Source organism: Sciurus carolinensis, chromosome 10 (assembly GCF_902686445.1).
Source record: "Sciurus carolinensis chromosome 10, mSciCar1.2, whole genome shotgun sequence".
NCBI classification, from domain to species: Eukaryota; Metazoa; Chordata; class Mammalia; order Rodentia; family Sciuridae; genus Sciurus; species Sciurus carolinensis.
The window spans coordinates 83,731,906-83,754,247 of NC_062222.1; the positions used below are offsets into that span (position 1 = coordinate 83,731,906).

Below are 22,342 nucleotides of genomic sequence, written 5' to 3' on the forward strand. Positions count from 1 at the left end.
CATATTTAAAAGGCTGAACTCCTATCATCTCCACCACTCTTTCTCCAGTGTTCCTCTCACAAAATGTTGCAAGATCTTCCAAACTTCTCACAACATAAATCCAGAAAAAGCCACTCCATCCATTGTCCATCCACCCATCTGTAAATCCAGGGTATTCAGCCCATTTTTCTCCATCTCTTTCATCTCTACTCTTGTCCAACACACAATCATCTCAGTTGAATCTTGGCAACGGTCACCTCACTTTTAACACTGCCTCCTGGGATATCCTCTCCATCCAGAAATCAAAGAAATCTTTCCTAAGAATACAAATTTTGTCTTATTATTTCCCTGCTTTAAAACACTGTAAGCAATGGCTTTCCAGTTGTGCTCAATAAAATCCTAAATCTTTAGCATGATTAAAAGCCACAACTCATCTGGGTCATACTCACTCCAGGCCACTCTCTCCCTATTCATGTCATTCAGCCACATTAACCTTTCTGTGTCTCCAATGGGCCTATCTCCTTCTCAACTCTGGGTCTTCACACGTGTGCAAAGAATGCATCCCTCAGGTCGAGGATATAGCTCAGTTGGTAGAGAGCTTGGCACAAGGTCCTGGGTTCAATCCCCAGCACCACAAAAAAAAAAAAAAAATGTATCCCTCATTCTTCATCTAATTCCTGCTCATTCTTTAGATCTCGATTTAATACTACTCTAAGAAAGATACATTTCCTGGTCTCTCATGTAAATTCACCCACATACATGATACAATCTCCAAGTTATCATATCAACTAACTTTGTATCCTTATATAATGACTGGTTTGTTTGGCTAAACATTAATTGTGGCCCTAATTGGAATATGTCTTTTACATTCAAGGATACATGCCAGCCTGGAAAAACAACATATTAAAACTTATTCATGCAACTCTTTTTTTTTTTTTGCCATTTTGATAAACTTAAAAAAAAAACCAAAGTATTATCATTCAGTTAGATTAAGTTTATAGAAGTTAGTAAAAGTGATCAACTACTTTGTTGATTACCAGCTATCAGTACTTCAACTTTAGTCTGAAAATGTTTTGGAGTCACAGCAACCACTGGTGAGATGTGCATGAATTATATCCAAGACAGATAATATCCAAAATTCATAGGGTTCATCCTAGAGAATTAAATGTCTTTTCTTATATTTGTAGCAAAACTAGGAGATAGGGGTGCAAATGCTATTTCTCTGCAAGCACATGTACACACACACAAAACAGGTTCAGAAGTTAATTCATCAAAGGCTTATTGCAAATATCAAAATGTTTTTTCAGGTATCATCCACGAATTTGTAGAACATCTCTAGTAGGAATATAACGAAATAGGCTATTAACTATACCTTGCACGAAGTAACCATAACCAGAGGAGGAGGATTTGTCTCATGTCACCCAGAAAGACAATGGCAGAGTCAGGAATAGAAATAGGTCCTGAGACTCTTGGTACACCATCATGTTCTCTAAGTCAAAGCACAGCCTGAATAAAAGCAAGCAAAACCTGAACAATCAGATACTGATCTAATTTGCCAAATACATGTATCCATTGGATTCAATTACGAGCTTTCATTCTACATCAAAGACATTTTCTTTATTTTGCAGTAAAGATAGAATTTCTTGTTGAAAATTTAATAATCAACTGGGGGTTTGGGTGATGACTTAACCAATCTATAAATATATAATTCTTGCCCTCTAACACTGATTTACTGGCCAATATCATTAAATCCAAGATCTATTTTTATTTTCAGAAGTTTTAGCCTGGTAAATGTTATTGAGCATCCCACTATGAAAATATTCAGTAAAATAATATCTCATGAAGTTTAAGCAAAGTCTGTTCTCCTTTCAAAATCAAAAGAAAGGTGAGCACATTGGATAAGGCACTTAGAAAAGCTGCCTTCTAATTCTAACTCTATGGAAAGGTAAGAACAATTAACCTGATTTAAAAGCTTTTTCAGCTATTCAGAGAAAGGAATTATTTAAGTCACCTATACTGCTGATTCAATGGATGTCACTCACCACCCTCACTACCTTCACCTTTCATCCCACCTGGCAATCAGCAGCTTCAGGGATACAATGTTCAGAACCTCCCGTGAACCCCTGGCACAGCAGGCTCTCACCTCAAACCTCACTATCAGCCAAAAAAGTAAGATAAATCAAAAATAAAATAAAACCTCACCCCAGCAAGCTCACTACAGCAAAGAGAGGCCTTCAGCTGATCTTTATTCTCTTCTAATTCTGCTCACCCCTCATCAGGTCCAATTTTCAATTCCCTCAATGATTCTGAATTTTGTGATGATAGAAATGGGGAGATATTTAGCTCAGGCTAGAATATATAGAATTATTTCTATACTGTTGCATAATCTCATTTAATTGGCACTTAAATTACATAATACCCAGTAGGGAGCAGAATTATTCTAGTCTATGCTGCAGAGGGGGTAAAATGTGAATGTTTATAGACATACACATGTATTAGACTCCTCTATCCTTACTGATAGAACAGCACTACACACTTGAATCTGTTTTGCAGAAGAAACAATACTGCAGTCTTCATTAGACAGTGGGCCAGCATTTGCATTTTACCCTGCACACAATTATATCTTAATAGGCCTCTTCTAGGGAAAGGAGACAATTTACCAAATTAAGGGCAATGGATATATCACAGCAACTGAACCACGAAAATTATATCTTATACCCAAGCTTACAGAAAATCAGACTGTGTTTGAAGAGAAATAGACAACATTTCTTGGGAAATTTCACTTGACTGTTCTGGCCTGACCTTTCCAATACAGGAAGCAGTAGGTAAGCATGATTAGGAAGGTACAGGGTAGCTATTAGGAGAAATAAATTAAGCAAGCTGGAAGGAAGGAAGGAAAGAAGGAAGAAAAGATTGATTTAGAACAATCAGAATTTTTAGAATAGTAATACTCAATGAAAATCATGAACAAATCTGTCTCAGAAAGAAAAAGAATGAAGAATGGTATAGTATAAAGTATTTTTATTCCTAACACCAAGTACAGAAGCAACACTGGTTTTGGTAATTATCAAGGGTCCTATGGCGAGTGGCATGTTCCACTATTCCCATTTTACAAAGAGATAGACCCAAAATCCAAGCTATAACTTCCTTCCTTCATTTATGCAATGATTCACCCAGAGTAAAGCTTTAAACTTTTATTCTCAAACCAAAGCTTAGCCACTTTGCTTCAACAACACATGAATAAAACAAATGGTAGACACTTCCAAAAGTAAATATAAAACAATATGTCTCACTAGTCTGACCAGATAAGAAGCTTCTAAAAAGAAACTCAACCTACAGAAAAATTGTTGCAAATGCATCATTTCAGAATTTCTGGATCCTTGCAAAACACAATCCAAGTACCAAGTTCAATTTGTTATGGCTTATTGCCATAAAAGAATGTTGACACTTAGGACAGGAAGTGGTTTCAAGAGGGCTTTAGCCCCCACTCTATTAACAGAAAATTCTCTACAATTAGAAAACTCTGGGAAGTGATGATGTCTGGTTCCAGTTTCAAAAAACCCATGGAACTGTCATCAGATTTCCTTAAAGGGAAAGAAATCTATATATACATATTTAACTTCACTGACGCAGCAGAAGGTGTCAGGCAGCCACAGAGCTAAGTGCTGCAGCCTTAAGGACCTCTGGCGAGCATTCAGCTTAGGCCACAGGAGAAAAAAAGCAGGGAGCTGGGAAAGGTCTGTAAGGGCTCAACCTGCCCTGGGAAAACCAAGTTACCACACAAGTACCAACCTTTAAACACCCCACTGTGTTTCTTTAAAGTTTTCCAGTGTGTGGATGCATTGTTTCTTAAAGAAGGCTTTTCCTTCTGCAGTATTTGCCCAAGTGTTTCCTCTGTACACACTGTTTCTGAGCAATTAGAGTGAACAGCCGAGAAGAGGTCAGCAAAATGCAACCGGACACTTATATCCACAGCTCAGAATAGCCCCAGCCCCAACTTGGCCCCTCCCTTCCCATCCGTTAGGTTTTCATTCACTTCTAGGCAATTGCATTTTGGACCATTGTAATTATAAACAAATGACTACCAAGGTCCCATTTTTCCTTTAGAATACCAGGTCCTCCAATACACAAGAGTAGACAATCCTAAAACGCTGTAACAAAAAAAATAGGTTTAAATCATTATGATTTCCTATCTGTAAAATGTTGACCTCCATAAAGACAAAAGCCACCATTTCATCTTCTCTCTCTTCAAAAGCTAGAGCAAAACAATGAAAGAGAGTTTGGGGGATTTCTTTTTCTTATCAATATAACTATATAAGCTAATGATAATGATCTTTGCAAAATCAAACAGAAGTAATAACCAAGGATAAAATAGAGACTATATCATCCCATTTGATAAAAGTACTAAGAGAACTAAGTTTATAACTAAAAACTTAAAGATATGAGAGGATTATATAAATTCTACATATGCTTTATTTAGCTTATTCATTCTTTTAACAGATATTTAGTATCTACTCTGTCCCAAACCCTGTCCTACTTTTTTTCTTTTAATTCCCCAAAAAAAACAGTCTGTAAACTCCACACATCCTCTCTTAGTGACCCTCAGTAGACAGGGGAATTTGTAGCATTATTCTTCCATGTGGACAGGTGGGAGCATACTTCCTGTTGGACTCAGTTTGGAAGGGAAACCATCATAAGATAGCATAACAGCTTTAAGAGAGCGCTGATCAGGCTTCAGGAGTGGAGACACATTTCAGCCCATATTGTCTTGCTGTGCTTTATGTTTCCTGAGTTGCTGTTTGGAGTTGATTTAAGAGGCCCCTCCTCATGGAGTCAGAGCTGCCAAGGCCCGTGGGGAGTTACCTAGCCTTACAGAGCCAAGGCCTTATCTCAAAGGATAAGGTGGAGTTTGCTCTTTTCCCCTATTGCGAAATTTGAGAATATTAAGTAATCTGTTTATATCACACAGATCCAAAATCCAAGCTGACTTTTTAAAGAATAAAACATCCATAGGATTTCCTCCTGTTTGGATACAGCTACCTGGGACTCTTGCTTCCTGGGATTCTTGCTTCCTATCTCAATCTTGGCTCACCCAACAAAATCTGGCAATTTCCCCTTCTGTGTTTGAAATGAGTGGCTGTCCTTCATGGTCAACATTTCTTGGACATTCCAGTAATGTCAATTTGTCATCTATGCACCAGTTCTCTAGAAGTGCCTGAACAGAAGTGGTAGCTTTGGTACAGAAACAAATATTAATACCTGAAATGCCAAAATGTTAAATAAGTTAATACACAGTAACCATCCCCTATCCAGAATGTTTGCTTTGCAAAATTATACATAAGGTAACCAATAAAAGAACAGACAAAAAAGGCTTCAATTTATTTTAAGGATTAAAACTGGCACTTGGTTTCCTTTTTAGAGAGTGTACCTCTAAACTATTAACATGAGGGGAATTATATGAAAACAAGGCTTAGGTCTTTAAATATATACCACATAGATAAATTCATTATTTAAACAAAAGATGACTCCTCTTCTGACTCACTCTATTCTTACTGAATTTTGCAAATGATGGTTTTCTATTGAGTTTTGAGAATGTGGATTAAGTGTCATGCCACCCACTGAGAACAGAGGTGAACAAGGTGAACTGAAGGCGTGGTTTGAAGTCTCAGTCCCTTCTCAGAACTGCAGAGTTAAGGCACTAGGAGAGAGCACTGGCTCTTGCTTTCAGGTTGAACTGATGCTAAGACATATTTTTAATGCATGAACATCAAAAGTAAGAGTTATTGGGCCTTCATCACATGAATAATCACTTAATGGAAATACATCTTATTTTTGCAGATTACTGTAAAAAACGAAATTTTAAGTTTACTTTTTCCAAGTGTGCTATAATATACTTTAGCTATTTTTATCCTAGAAGCAAGGGAAATAACTACTTGGATAAAATAACTACTTGTAATTGACAATATACACCTCCTTGTCTTTTGAATTTCTGATCCTTAAACTGGAGCATTCACTTCTGCCATAAATGTACCAGAAACTAAGATCTTCAGAACTCACATGACATTTTGCTTTCTTTCAAATACAACTTCTTTACACACTAAAAAATATGAGATAGACTCATCAGAAAAACACCTCCTCTTACAGATGATTCTTCATCAAAGGTCTAGACAACCAAGTCATCTGTTTCTTAGCACTCAACCACTGGAACCACAGGTGTGCCATCAAAACTATTCCTTATTTCAACTTCACCGAGAGTCATTATGAAACATAAGTCCTTCCACCTCCATTAGATGAAGACAGGTGAGAAAAGGGAGGGTCAAATAGAAATTAACAATTTCCAACCTTAGTTTCAAGATTTCTACTGTTTGGAGTACCTCCACTACTGAAGTTCTGTACCAAACACTGTAACCACAAGCAACCACCATCTGACATGGCCTCAAGACTCATCAACAGGCAACTAAGCATGCCTTGAAAGAAATGTAATCAGCCTCAGGCACCAATCAATGAAAGATACCTTTAATATAGGTAGACCGTATGAGAATGAGAAAATGCACATAATCCATGTGGCAAGTTAAACCCCACAAAGCCAACACATTTCTTGAATTTTATGTGCATCTCTATCTTCTTTGGTTGTCTTTGTTTCTCCCCAATTTTGTGTTTGAAAGTCAAGGGAAATAATTCAGGAAATAAACTTCTTCGTCAAAGCTTTAAGAAACTGCACACACTATTCTACTGCAGTAGTGTGCTGGCAATTCTACAACCTCATAAACTCAAGATTTACATCTCCTGTGAATTCAGTTAGGACTTTTTTCTCAAAGAAAAATACATACCCAGTACCTCTCATTCCTAAGTTGTTTCCACTTTAATTGTCCCAACACTACAGGATAGTCACTTGAACTTATATTATTTCTTACATCTATATGCTGTACCTGTTTTATCTCCTCTTTGACAGTGACAGACTCACTACAATGAAGATTTAACATGGTTACACAACTCTTAAGACAAAAGTTCTGCTATTTTGCCTTCACCGGCTTGACATTTTCCCACAGCCGTGTTGTAAAAATGCAAGGAACCCATAAAACAATATGAGAGAAAATACTGTAGTTTCCGTTTTCCTAAGAAACTTAGACATCAAATTCTTATTGGTCAGTCTCAAGAGCATAAATGTGGGAAGTAGGGGGAGGGCACCAAGAAACATGAGAAACAGCCTGAAAGCTGCACACTATTCAGGTTGTCCCAGGTGGCAAGAAGCATCACTTGCCCTGAACCTGGTGTTCTGCCTACTTGAGGAATCACTCCAGAACACACAAGACCCACCCTCTTTTCCCATCCCACCACCCTCTGCTCCAAGATTTTTAGAGGCACTTAAATGCTTATGAAAATGACAGCAGTCAGAGTAAAGTCTCCAAAACACATGTGAACTGTCTCTCAGGGGGTTTTAACAGGTAGAATTGATCACAGGGCTCATCTGCAAGTTTTATTTAACTTTGAGTATACTCTGATTATTTTATAGAATGTCATTATAAATATCAATAACAACTTGTAAATCTGTGATACCTTCACATAAGTAATTTAGTAACTATTAAGGAAGCCCTGCCTTCTCACTATCAAATATGCAGCATTATTTCACAGTACTGATATGTGAAGGGACAAGAGAAGGAGATGCATACTCTAAGCATCACAGCACCAGCTACAAATACCTCTTCTTTGGTTAACTGACACTGGGGAACATTAGTGAAAGAGGTCCTGGAGGCTTAATTTTAAGTCAAACATGCCTGTCCATCTTTTCTTAACTAAGACTCATCCATTGTTACCACTCTTAATATCCTTAGCTTAGACCCATTTTTCCTATAACAATGGTATCCACCTTTTTCTGCAACATCTGTTTCTCTCCCCTGCAAGCTACAGAAAAGAATATTAGAAGGTGCTGCCAAATACATGTATAGAAATCTAGCAGCTCCCTGGAATCAGTCATTGGAAAGTGGTTAATTTATCTGGTAAAATATTTAGTTTCAATGGAGAGGCAGAGGCAACAGTGGTATCTGCTTTAAAATAAGACTTAAAAAAACACCGACAAGGTAAGACCACACTCATTTAGATTCTGAGGAACCAATGAAGTTCTTAAAATTACTTTCTGTGTTGAAGCAAAATGTGAAGATTAAGGAAACTCCATAGACAAGGTTTGGATTTAACTTTAAAAATGTAAGATATATGAAATGTGCAAATGCTACAGAGACATATGTATAATTATGACTATGTACTTTCCCAGACCCCAAAAGCTCACCTTCTACTTCTTCTTCATCACATACATGCTTAAGGAAGGAAGCCCCTCTGTCCAGGACAGCTTCATCCTCCATCCTATAGTAATAAAAAAGAAAAAAAGAATGCTCAGACTTCTCCTGGAGTGAGCCACTTGAAGCAGCCCAGCTCCTGGGCAGGTTAACCTGCAAGCTGTTGTTCATGTTAACAGGGCAGAGTCACTCTTCCTTTGGTGGCTGCCACTCCTTCACGCAGCTCCTCTCATCTGGTGCTTGAGAATATGCCGGTCCCACATAGCTTCAGCTCTAACCTTGAGAGGGCACCCACATGGACAGGTAAAAGAAAATAATCTCAATCCTGGAGGCTGGATGTTGGGGTGCTCTCCCCCTGGGATTTGCAAAAAGCAAGAAAAAAGAAAAAAGATGAAAGCCAAAAAAAAAAAAAAAAATACCAAGAGAGGAAGTTTGGTGTGTCTGGAGTGCTCGTGATGATCGTTTGTGGAAATCCAGTTTCAGTGCTTAGCTCTTTAAACACCCACTGCACAAAATGTATACCCTCACACACACACATGCACACCCACCCACACGCAGAGAGCGACAGGGAGTTAGGCTAATGCACAGTGGGAGCCTAGCTTCCAGCCAGCCTCTTAATACCAGCACAGCCCAGTATTCTCTGTTGAGTGGCAAGCTTTGAGTCACATGTTGGCCTTACGGAAATCTGACATCTGAGGATTATCCAGCAACCCAGCTTCGGCAATAGGCACATATACATGCCGCCCATTCATTCATTTTCCACATTCTTATCACACGTCTCTCTCTATGTATATCTGCCCTGTTAACTCTTCCCTGAAAGTTCTTCATTTTGTAACCACATTATGCTGTCCTCCTGTCTCCTTACATAATAGGATCTACTCTGCAATTTCATATGCTAAATAAGACCTCAGAATCCATCCAAGGAATGACAGCGTTTTTTACAGCCTCCCGATGCCAAACATGTTTCTAGTTTATAGAATGAGTTAAGCTTTATTTCCATACTCTGTGGCTCCTTTTCATTGCATTTAACTTTGATATACAGAATTCCATGAACTCTATTTATAGTGAAAGCAGAAAGAAATCCAGAATTGCTCAAATGCTGCTTGTGTAGTACCGGTCTAGAAACAAAGAACTTTCTCTGGGGACAGCTGCTCTATGTCATACCGTGCATGAGCCCTGCCAGAGAACCAAATGTTCACTCTGTATTCTATTCATCCAATTATATGCTCAGGCATTGAATACGGCAAGTCTGCTTTCCATATTGTCTGTATAACTTATTCTTGTGTTTCAGATATTTGTTATAAGTTATGTGGTGGTTATGCCCTGAATTCATATTTTCCTTCTATTTTGGAAGCATATCTACCTCACAGAGCAATCATCTTAGCATAAAAAGTCAGAAATGTGGTGTCAAATAGCCTTGGGTTTAAAGGAATCTAGTTCTACCACTTAGTAGCTATGCCACCTGGAGCAAAGTACTTGACTTTTTCAAGCTTGTTTTTCCATGTATAAAATTGGGGTAATGATATCAACTTTGCATTGATTCAACACAATGATATCAACCTTGTGTTGATTGCTTTGAGATTCAAATTAGGTAACATATCCAAAAGCATTCCAGCACAGGACCTAGCACATACTACATTGTTTAATAAATATACTTTCTTCCTTGTTTCTTTCTTCTTTCTTTTTTAACATGAGTAACCACTGGTGGAGAATGTCCTTGAAGAAATCATTACCTTTGGACACTTGCAAGATTTCTTCTCTCAAGGATATGGGTCTTGTTTGTAATGGCTCATCCTGATGTATATCAGGATTATTTCTTCTCGGTACTCAAACTAAACACATAAAACAGGTTACGGGTCAGTCATCAGGATTATAGTGGGAAAGAAAATGCCTTACAGACTTAAGAAGTCAAATCATCTACCAATCTCTCTGAGCTTCAGGTTCCCAAGAAGATTAAATAATACAGCATATTCATGGATTCAGCAAATATTTATTTGCTGCCTGTGAATAAGACAGAAAAAGTTCCTAAAACACTAATAATGACTAGATGAATGAGGTAATCTCAGATAGCATTAAGATCTTTGCAGAAAGTAAAATGAGACGGGGCTACTCAGCACAGGGTGGTTCTGATGAGGCTTCTGAGGAGGTAACATTGAAGCAGCACCAAAAATGTAGGAAGGAACCAGCCCTGTGGAAATATGGAGAAAGAGCATTCCACACAAGGGGAATAGAAAGCACAAAGGCCCTAAGGTGGGAAGGAATTCAGCATGTTCCAGAAACAGAAACCAGGTCAGTGACGTTGGGTAAGAGAGAAGGTCAACTGCAGGAGATGGAACTGGAGGGAATTGGGGATATGCAGGCCATGATAAGCAGTTAGGATTACAGGTGTTATGGGAACCACTGAAGAGTTTCAAGATGGACAGTGCCTTGAGCTGTTTTACCTATTTAAAGGATCACTCTTGCTGCTGTGAGGATGGTTAGAGAACAAGGAGTCTAGGAAATGCACAGGAACCAAGGGGAGCCTACGGGAGAAACAGGCTGTTGGGAAAGAATCAGGAGTTCTCTTTGGATACTTTAAGGTCAGATGCTTATCCTATATTTAAAAAAAGAAAGAAAAAGAAGGGGAGCTGTCAGGGCTATGACTAGATGCCTGAATCTGGAGCTCAGAAGCTCAGGGCTGGAGATAAAATTTGGACCATCAATGAATGAAGCTAGTGCTGAAACTCGTACTAGATGAGCTCATACAAGAAGAAAACGTAGAGGGAGGAGTAGACCTAAGAACAAGTGCTGAAACATCTACAAGTAGAGCAAAGGGACAAAAACAGCCAAATGAGATAAGAAGGGAAACCAGTCAAGAGCAATGTTACAGAAGTCACAAAATGAGGAGAGTACCACTGCTAAGAAAGATGGAGACAGGGAAGTAAAAATTGGATTTGGCAATATGGAGGACATTGGTGACTATGACCAAAACAAAAGGAGCACACCATACTCAATGTCAGTGGGAGGCACAGAGAGGGTGTTCAACCATTCCCTCTTCCCTTTCCTACCCTCACCCATTCATGCTCTCAGTAAGTACTGAGTGCCTCATATGCACCAGGCACACTTCAAGGCACCGGAGGAATACTGATAAGCAAGGTAGATAAGGGCTCTAGCACAATCACATCTGCCCTCTCAAAGACTTCCCCCAGTTATACAGCATTTGAGGACCTTAGTAAGGATGACAGTTTAATGGGGAAATTAACTTAAAAGACCTCGAAAGCATAACAAAACCCTAGACTGCATGTACATTAATTGTACATGCATGGACATAATTGTACTGCATGTACATTAATTGTACTATCTCTCCTTTGGAAAACAGAGTAGTTTAGCTCACGTGTCTTCTCAGAACCAACCCTCCTGTAGTTCTGTCAGCATACTGAATCCAAGACAATTACATATAGAATGTCATTTTTGCACCCCACCATTCATCAAGCTGTTCCTGAAGTCTTGTTGTCTTCTTACATATTTCCTAAATAAAATGTTTTGCATTGATGTCTAAGTTCTTCCAAAAATTACATGCAACAACCAAAGAGGAAGCAAACAAAGAAAAAATTGTAACAACTGGAAGGGGAAGTGGAAATGTTAATGTCCCAAGTCCTCTTCCTAAACTGAGAAAACCACCCAGCCTTTCTGAAGCACCGTCCCCATGTGCCATCTGCATTTGAGAGTAAGAGTAACACAGGGTGTGTTCCTTGGCTCTTCGATGCATATTTCACATTCCCTCCAAGGTCATATACAGCAAGTAATTGAAACTTAGTTCTTTCTGATGGAGCTGAAAACAGCTCTTCTCTGTAGGAAGTGAAAGGGGGTCAACGAGGCAAACTGAAAATACAAAACCTGTCTATCCAAGGTGGTCTTTCCCCAGAGTAGCCCTCACTCCTCAGGAGTAACTCCAGCCTGGCACACCTGGGTTTCTGCACAAACTATGGGACCTTCCATCTTTTTTCCATCTTTACATCACAATGTCAATTATTTGTGTTTGTGTCCCTTCACCCCAAATCCTCTTAGCAGTTGCTCACTATTATTCATAAGACAGAGATGTCATTTTAAATGACCATTAGACCAAACCGTTTCCCCTCCATTAATCAGCAGGAAGAAATAATTCATCCAGTTAATCAGACCCCCAAATCCGTTTTTTCACATATCCTGCATTTGCTGAAAACAAGGATGGGAAGAAGCATGTTTCTAAACAGCTCCTGGGGTTGCTCACATCACCAGCATGGGGCAAAGTTCAGAATAGATTTTGAAGTTTCTCACCAGCATCATAGGGATAAGGGTCACACCACTCAGTGTACAATCCACTTGGGGCCAGTACTGCCTTCCTTTAACAGGACCACTGACAGTAGAAATTATGCCTCTTCTACAGAAATCCACACTCACAGCAGGATTCTTCTTATTCTCCTTTATTCTGGGACACAAAAATGATTTAACTGTAACACTTGTCAAATCTGCTGCCAAATGGACCGGCTTTCACCAGCCGGTCCTAATCACTGAGCAGGCTTGTAAGGGTGACTTAAGCCCGGCACGAGAAACATTTGTGCAAAACTGTCAGCCACTGGGCCTTGAGCACCCATGGACATTCCACCCCTGAGTTCCCACCCCCAGAACCCGCGCCAACTGCCAACGTGCTCACTAGCTAGTCTGCACCGCACAAGCAGCTGCCACTCAGCCAGTCAGCAAGTGGCAGGCCGCCAGCACACAAGTTTCAAGAACGCAAGCCTGCTCGTCACAGTGCTGCTAAAGGTTGAAGGTCTCCGGGTATGCTAGCCTTTAGATTCGCCTCAGTTGCCCTCCCACCTCCCTCCACCTTCCCTCCCCTGTTATGCCTCCCACGGTAGCATTTCACTTGTCTCTATGGTAACAGCATCTGGTTTCAGGGTTAGAACTTTTTACAGTCCATTTCTCTCCTAGCCCAAGGCTTTTGCCAAAGGATGCACTAGCAGAAAGGGTGTTGCTTAGGGTGGGGCCACCTGTTTCCTTGTCACCCCAAGGTTGCAGCAATGCTGTGAGTTGTAGGATCATGACAAGTGCAGCACTGAGTTCCAGGGGAAGCCAAACAGACCCTCCAACCTCGGCATGCTGGCTGACGTGCAGAGGATCCACTCTGAGGCTTGCACCCTGGGGCCCCAGTCCAGAGCCAGCCTATTCTCCTCCACCCTGCCATGCACCAGGCTGTACAAGGATCAGACTAATGTGGGCTTTCTGACTGCTTCCAAAAAGGCAACAGGGATGACACTCTAGGGAGCAGCATTGCTCCAGTTTTTAACATGTCCATACCAGAGTCTGACATCACTAGTTCTCTTCATGCACGCAGTTTAAAATTTATTAGTTAACCTTGTATTTAAACTCATCCCACTTTATCCTCACTAACTCCATCTGTTTACAACCTCCAATGAACCCAATAATCTCTCACTTTACAACAGCTTTTCTATGCACAGCAAATGTTTCAACAGTTCTTTACACAACATGCCCTCACACACACACACACACGCACACACACACACACACACACACCCCGACGCAGGCAGGGAGCGGACAAACTCTGAGAAGTGAAGAGTTTCGTATTATTAGTCATTGCAGCCATGAAAACTATATTTATAAGTGTACAGGGTCCTTAACTTGAGGACTAAAAGGTGTTAATTTCAAATCTCAGAGATCAAAATTAGATTACTCCTGCACTTTGACTGGTCTTGGATTAAATAAGAACAGAAAAAAAAATCAGCGTTTCACAGGATTTTCTTCAGGAGCTACACAGTATGCAACAATCAGTCCTAACATTTAAAATTATACACTCACACATTTCAGAGTTCTATTCTCTATTCAAATCCCTTCTAAGAGGCGGGGAATCATTTTCATTACAAACACTTTGCAAACATGTTTTCTTTTAAACTTTTTAACCCCACAGCATTTTTTAGGTGCTTTTGCTGTTTTGTAAAATCTGCTTTCCACATTTCCAACATGCACATAAAGAATAAGACTGAACAGCGCAAGCCATAGGGAACAGGGGAGAAGCTCAGTGGCTGCAAAGTGCACTGCCATCTTTTGGCAACAGGCAGTCACTACAGGGAACTGCAGGGCAGGTGAGGGCCAGGAAAGCTGCAAAGGCTCCCTCCAACAGCTCACAGGGCCCAGGAGGGTCTTTCATCCCCACAGGAAAAAAGGAAGAAAGCACAGTTGCTGGTTTAACTGAGCAGATAGCTGGAGCTCTGGACATATGTACTGGGAAAAGAGACATCGGTAGAGCAAAAGTGACAAGGATGACTAATGACAGAGGTGACTCTGGGAGATCAGCCAGCAACAAAGCAAAGCAAATCCCCTTCCCAGTGTTCAGGAGCTCCCTAATCAGCCTGGAAATTTACACAGAACCTGGGCCAGGGGGAAATGGCCCGACATGCAACCAGACAGCAGATCGAATAAAAGGTAAAAATGCAGCCCAGAGCAGGATCACATCAAACAGAACTCTCGATGTAGGAGCTTTATTAAAAGTTCATTTGCACTCTTGGGCATTTATCCCAGAGAAATGAAAGCACTATGTTCACACATAAACCTGTACACAAATGTTTTGAGGAAACTTTATTTATAATGACCAAAAAGTAGAATTAGTTCAGCGGTCTTTTAACAGGCAAATGGTTAAACAAACTGCGGTACATCCATACCATGGAATACCACTTACCAATAAAAAGGAATGAACTCTTGAGACACACGAGATGAATGAGCTTCCAGGGATAATGCTGAAGTTAAATAGCCAATCCAAAAGGTTAAATACTGGATAATTCCATTTATATAATCATAATTATATAAATTATATATAATTTTGAAGTGACAAAATTTAGAAATGGACAGATTAGTGGTTGCTAGGGGTTAGACATGGGAGTGTCTGTGGTTATAAAAGGGCAACATGACCAGGTGCCGTGGCACATGCCTTTATTCCCAGTAGCTTGGGAGGCTGAGGCAGGAGAATCTCAAGTTCAAAGCCAGCCTCAGCAACTTAACAAGGTGCTAAGTAACTCAGTGAGACCCTGTCTTTATGTAAAATACAAAAAAGGGCTGGCTCAGTGGTTGAATGCCCCTGAATTCAATCCACAGTACAAAAAGGAGTAAGGGGCAATATAAGGGTGTTGACTTTGTGCAGTATCTTATCTGTGGTGACAAATACATGGACAGGTGATAAAACTGCATAGAATTTAATACAAGGGAGATAGAAATAAAACTGAGGAAATCTGAATAGGTCAGTGGATTTGTGTCAATGTTAATAAATGCTAATATCCAGGTTGTAACCTATAGTTTTGTTAATTAACATTGAGAAAAACAAAATGGATATTTTTTAACAAGTAATCTCTGCATTATTTATCAAATATGCTTTTGAATCTACAATTACCTCAAAATGCTAATAAAAAACTCATTAATAAATTCATTTTTTAATTTCCCCTAGGAACATTATTATACATGGTGGTCAGGTATAGAAATTAGTCCATCAACACATATGCAGGATCAAGCAGAACCAAGTACAAATTCCCAGTGTGCCCTTTACTATGTATCCTTGGGAAGGTTAATTACCCTCTCACTTCCGTGTCTTTTAAAATGAGCCTAGAATAGTTCAGTAGTTGGTTTAGGGCATTAAATAAATTCTTGAAGTAAATAAATCCAATTAACTTAGTTAAATCTACATCTAAAGTTTATAGACCCAGAGAATACAGTAGAATATGAATAGCCCTCAGAGATCTGAAGGCCATAATTCTGTCCCATGAGAAAATGCATGAAAGTTTCAACTGTGGAGACCCCGATAAACTGCCCCTCACACCCACAAGGTCAGACTCTTCCCTCACATCTTCTCCATGTTGCAGACAGGTCTCCTGTACCCTGCTCAGACATCACCTGAGTTCTGAAATGCTGGAGCAGGTTCCACAACAAAGAACAAGAAAAGAACTGGCAGGAGGGTGAAGACAGGGGCTCTGGGGTGAGGAAAGGCATGTGGGTTGGGGGAGGTAACAGAGGAAGGGAGCACTTGCTGGGGAGGTGCCTAAGTGCTAAAAGGGGGGCTGCTGGCCTGCCCTCTCAGAACTTTCCCTCACTGACCACACCCACTGTTGCACTGGTTATCCTATGTGCTTCCATACCACCATGCGTCACCTCTGACCAGAGTTCCACTACAGAAAAGAACAGTCTCATTCCTGGGTCAGAAACCAAACACTTATTCTTTGAAAGTTTTCTCAAAGTTTCTACTGTCAAGAACAGAAAAAAGGAGGAACCCTTATAACTCTTTTAACATTCAACTGTCCCTCACCAAAGGCTTTTGTGTAAAAATCATAAAGGTCCTAGCAGAGGGATCAGGCAAGATGAAATGACTAGGCTGCTCCAAGTTCAAGGATCTAGGACTGAGGACATGGGTATGACCTTCCTCTGTCCCTTTCCTTTCACCAAATCCAGTTCTCTGGGCAGCTAGACCACAACCAGCAGCACAGTAAGAAAGAAAAGCAAATGGAGGAAGAGGACACCCAATAGTTGGAAATGAAACATTCCCACTGAACACCCCTCCTGCAAGTCAGTCGTCAGTCAAGGGTGCTCTGCCATGTTCAGACTTGAAGAAAGGATAGAATGGCAGAATTCCATCTGCCCTCTCACCAGTGGTTTCTAACTGGCTCCCTGGCTCTGAACTCACTCACTTCCAATCCACTCATCTATAAAACACAATTTGGTATCAGTCTCCTCTTAAATCATTCAATGGTCCTTCATTATACAGAAGTTGAAGTCTTATTAAATGTTGACTACTGAATCAATCAGTCAACCAGTAAGGAAAGGGGACAGTGAATACACAAATATGTTTGATGTTAAGTGTGTCTCATTTAAAGGCCCCCAAAATATTTTTCAAACAACCTGGATCCCATACACAAGCATACTTCCAATTACTTGGTCTGATATTCTGGTATTTCCAACTGAGGAAATAGCGTTTTGTGCCTAAGTTAGAGGGGACGAAGAAGTTATGTTGTACTCTGTGAGAGATATAACATAATATAAATACAAAGAATTTCTCGAGGCTAATTTTAACTTCATAATTTCTCCTTATAGATAACACTAGAATTTAACCCTTCTCACAGACTGTAACTTCACAAGAATATCAATTTGTAGAATTAAATTCAGACAAGAATTTCACTTTATCTGATTTAAAAAAATTAAATGAGACCTGTAGCTCAGTGATAGAGCACTTGCCTAGCACATGTGCGGCACTGGGTTCGATCCTCTGCAGCACATAAAAATAAATAAATAAAACAAAGTATTAAAAAAATTAAGAGATACCTGAACCTGCCACATGGCAGATTCTAAGAAAACATTTGTCTGATTAATAAGATGAATGAGTGAATTTAAATAGAAATCGCAATGTCAACTACTTTGAATATCAAAAAGCATCCTAAGAAGTTATGAGAAAGCTCAATTTTGCTCCTCATGCCTACAAATGGACAAATAAAACTCTGTAGTATGTAAACCTATAATGATGGTAAATGGCAGCTGCTTGCAAAGTGAATTGGGATTCGAAGTGTCAATATAAACTTCGAGCTCTGGACATTTTAGCTTGACTTTATAATCAGTGGTAAATTAATTGTAGGAACTAGTCCACAGATAGCACCAATAACTAAAATCCACAATTAATTCATATTCATTTTAGTCTGTGGTTCTGTACACATTCACTTCAGTGCTGGGAGTCAACTGGCTGTACCTGATCAAGTATGGCCCCTATGCTACTCCCGCTCTGAGAGAGAACTGACATCAGAGAAAGTACTTTCCTTCCTATTCTCCCTAACATGGTAGCTGTACCATTCTCTTCTTCCAGCCAGAACTGTCTGGCTAGGGTGAAACTCCTGGCATTTGATTAAGTCTGTGCTATGGGCCAGGCAGGGTGATAAGCATCATATATGTGTTATTTCATTCTGAACATTGTCATAATGTGTCTGCTGGCTTAGTAACAGGATAGGGCTAAAGATTTCAGCTAACAATTTAGGAACTGAGATTAGGGATTCTCTCCTGTTTATTAATTTTTTAAGTCACATTTTAAAACACTTACCACATGCCAGGTCCTATGTTAAGCAGTTTGCAATGATTATTTAATTCAAATCATTATAACCCCAAGAGGTAAGTACTTTTACATATCCATTTTAGAATTGTAATTTGAAGTTACATAATTTGTTCAAGATCACTCAGTACCTGTAATGAGAAGATCAGGCAGGCAGTGTAATTCAGCAGTCCACAATTATAACCACTCTGCTATACTTCTTCAAAAGTAATTAATCTAGGCCCACCAGGGATTACCTCCAAGAATTATTTTTTCATAACATTGAACTTAAGCATACTTTCTTGTAATTTGGAATCATATCACCACTTTTCCTACCTTGGTGGGCCTACTGGTCAAAAGTTGAAGCATCCTCTTATATGCATCTCAAAATTAATGTCTTTATTTTTATTTAGCAAACATTAGATAGCACTTACTATGTGCCAATCACTATTATAATTGCTTTAATATTATAAACTCATTTAAGTCACAATAATCCAATGAGGAATGTACTGTTTTGAATCACTATCATCTGAGGTACAAAAAGATTAAGTAATTGTCCTCAACAATCACACAGCAAGTAACTGTCAAGGTAAGGATTCAAACCCAGGCAGTTTGGTTCCAAAGTCTTTGCTATTATCCACTCAATGTCATCTGCCTTACTTTAGCTGATTTCACTGATCTGTACCAATCTCTTCAGAAACCTGAATCACAAATATTAAACAGACCTTTGGTGAGAAAACAGATTCATCGGAATACCTAAAGGGTACATTCATGAAATATCCCCTTCTCAAACATGTTTTGTAGATGCCCAAATTCACAAATATCATTTAAGTATATAATTTCTGATATAACATATGGTATAGTATAATTCTGTATGAGTTTCACAATTCTCAAGAAAACAAAGGCAACCAAAAGGTCCTGAGGAGCAGGGGTGGGCCTTGATGGATGGGCTTGGGCTCAACCTGGCACAGGGGTTCACCACGTGGGTCCCTACAAAAGCACTTACTATTGGTGGTGTGACCCTGCACAGCTGTTAGCAAACAGATGAAGCACAATGGTTAGGTTCACAAGGATCCACTAGACACCAAGCCAGAAGAGTCGTGGCTCTTCATGTAGGCTACGCTTCTTGAGGAGAAAACAGTTTTTGTTTCATAAACTTCATTAGCACGGTTCACTACTGCAGGAACAGAAGACACTTCTCTAGTCTCTGTTTGCTTACTAAAGTGTCTCTTTCCACAATGCTGTTCAAAGGTTATCCTTCATTTTCCCCAAGGAATCTCTCTCATATAATTGGGATTGAATTTTCGAGAGTCTGGCTTGTCTACTCATTCCTTTATTCAATTTATGGAGTGTTTCCTATGACTAGGCATTATTCTAGGCTCTAAGGATAAAATCCCTGGTGGAAAATAAGCAATACACAAATTTTAAAAGTCAGTTGTGTAATATATTAATAGGTTACAGTGTTATGGAAAAAGATAAGCAGGGAAGAGATTTAGGGAGTGCTGGTAGGACTATGGAAGGGTGTGGTTTTAAATGGGAGTTAAGGAAGGCCTTACTGAGTGCAGGTCAGCCCTGTCCTAAAGGAGGTGAAGAAGTGTGCCTTGTGGGCATGTGAGGAAAAAACAAAAGCAGAGCCCTGAGCCAGGGAGGAACACGACAGATTCTTGGGATGTCCAGGAGGCCACTGGCTGGAACAGAGTGAGAAAGAAGAGAAGGAGAAAAGGTCAGAAAAGTGGAGATAAAGGTAAAGGCGCTGGGCCAGGGAGACAACTGCTGGAGCTTTAGGCCATTACTCCGAGCAAGCTACAAGGTCGCTGGAGGGTTCTGAGCAGCAGAGTGCTATTTCCTCAAGCTCACTGTCTTCTTTACCCTGATGTCCTTGTCATCATTATATCAGCATTTCCATTACAGTGCTTCTTGGACCTATTCAGAAAGTCTTTGAGAGGCCACAGCTAGTGAAACAAAGGTTACCAGCAGGGTGTGCTCGGTGACCCTCCCTCAGCCTCATGCAGGAACCTGACCCAGTTTTCCCTCTGCAATCCATGAGTGGGTCCATACACCTTAGAAGACTTTATCCCAGGTGTGCAGCACCTTCACCTTGACCTCAGCTTAGTGAAAGTGTTGAGCAATGCCTTCCGCGAGGGCAATCTGCATTAAATTGTTAATAATCTTTATTAACTTCTGCCAAAACAGACCATAAGTTCATGACTCAGGTAGCTGCTTCACCCGCCTAAATTTGTCCCAGCAATAGCAATGTTTAGTGTCAAAAGATGCCAACACTGGTGATGAATATGCAGATATCATAGGAACAGAATGGAACTGATCTGTTGACTTTTTTTACCACCTCTGATTCAAAGTTACACTTTAAATGATAAAGGAGTACCTTTAAAATATTTTTTAACTATGAGTTTTCTGGATTAATTTTAACAGAGCAGAAGGACATAGGGAAATTACAAGTCCTAGAGTTATACTTATTGCATTTTGGGTAGAAATGCCCTTGCATTAGAATGAAATCAGTGTGGTTTTTTGGCTCCAGTGATGTGTTTGAACATAGAGGAGTGACCCGCATTATAAAAGGATGCTACTCCCCACTTTAGAAACACTCTCTAGGGTGACAAAAAGACACCTGTGAAACCTAATTACACACAATGTGTGGGCTGAGGACTTGATTTCAACAAATCAGCTGTTTGTTTTTTAAGGTGGGCATGGAGGAAGCGTGAATGTTAACTGGGTACTAGGTGGTACTAAGGAGCTCTTGTTAATTTTAATAAGGATGATAATGAGATTGGAATTTTTTAGGTCCTTATTTCTTAGACATAAACACTGAAGTATTAATTGGTCAAATGCTATGATATAGGATTTGCTTTAAAATGCTTTAGCAAAAGAAAAAAGTATGGGAAGGAGAGGAGTAAGAAATAAGACCTGGGCTGGGGTTGTGGCTCAATGGAAAGAGCATTTGCCTAGTATGTGTGAGGCACTGGGTTCAAAACTCAGTACCATATAAAAATAAATTAATTAAATAAACAACTAATAAAAATATTTTTAAAAAGAAAAAGAAGACCCACAACATGTGGAACAGGGTAATGAGCTGAGTAAGTTAGGCAGGGGGTATATGGATATTCATTGTTCTATTAGCTGCTCTTTTGTTTCAGGTTTGAAATTTTCAAAAATAAAGGTTTATTTTTTTAATTTAAAAGTATTCCATATAAGCCTCCCTCTTCCTTTACGGGAATTCATCCTAGAAAAACGTGTACAAATACAAGTCATAACAAACATACTCACATGTTATAAAGATGACCTGTTCCCTAAAAATTAAAAGCTATAAAACCCACTCATTCTAAACACAACAAATAAAAAATGTATATTGAGCATCTCAACATCTTTACTTTTTTTCCTTTGCCTACCTACCTTAATACTCAGGCTCTCATTCAATGAACATGTGATTGATTTTAGAATACCTGATACTTTCCATCTTAATCAAAACAAAATGAAGTTTAGGAAACCCATGTTCCTTGGCATAAACATGAGCATTTTTATTTTTCCCCTCATTAGTAGAAAACTGCACGGTAAAATGGAACAGGACACTTGAATATTTGCAGCAACAAACAGTGAGGCACAAATAAACCTGGTGACACCCACCAACCTGAATTGTGGGCTGGGGTACAATGCCACCTCAGTTCACTGCAAATGTGTCCTGCTCCTCAGCTGATGTACAAGAGTACAAAAGCAGAATATGAAAGGTGATTTTGGGGGAGCTTCTTGTGAACCAAAGCCTGGTATGCATGAAGCTGAACCTCTAGAAGTCAGGAGTGGCTGTACAAATTAATGATGTCTCTGGAAAAGAGGGAGAGGAATGTTTTTGGTGACACATATTCCCTTCTTGTCAAACACAGGACACTTATTTTTCCCAAAGAAATACTATTATATTTGTTAGTTAGGCTCCAAGGTCAACTCAAGAAATTCTATTTGCTGCAAATGTGGACAAATT

The 22,342-nt window shown here is 39.6% G+C and overlaps 1 protein-coding gene across 3 annotated transcripts in view; it reads right to left on the minus strand.

The window, feature by feature from the left end:
- The window catches only part of Slc4a4 (solute carrier family 4 member 4), a 424,936-nt gene that overhangs the window by 277,518 nt on the left and 125,076 nt on the right, over positions 1 to 22,342 (minus strand). For 2 of the 3 annotated variants that reach the window (XM_047565890.1, XM_047565891.1), the window contains one exon: positions 8,264 to 8,337. In XM_047565890.1, coding sequence (XP_047421846.1) covers positions 8,264 to 8,337 — 74 coding nt within the window. Of the gene's footprint in view, positions 1 to 8,263; positions 8,338 to 8,689; positions 8,813 to 22,342 lie in introns of those variants that run through there. The other variant, XM_047565889.1, reaches the window with a different exon arrangement.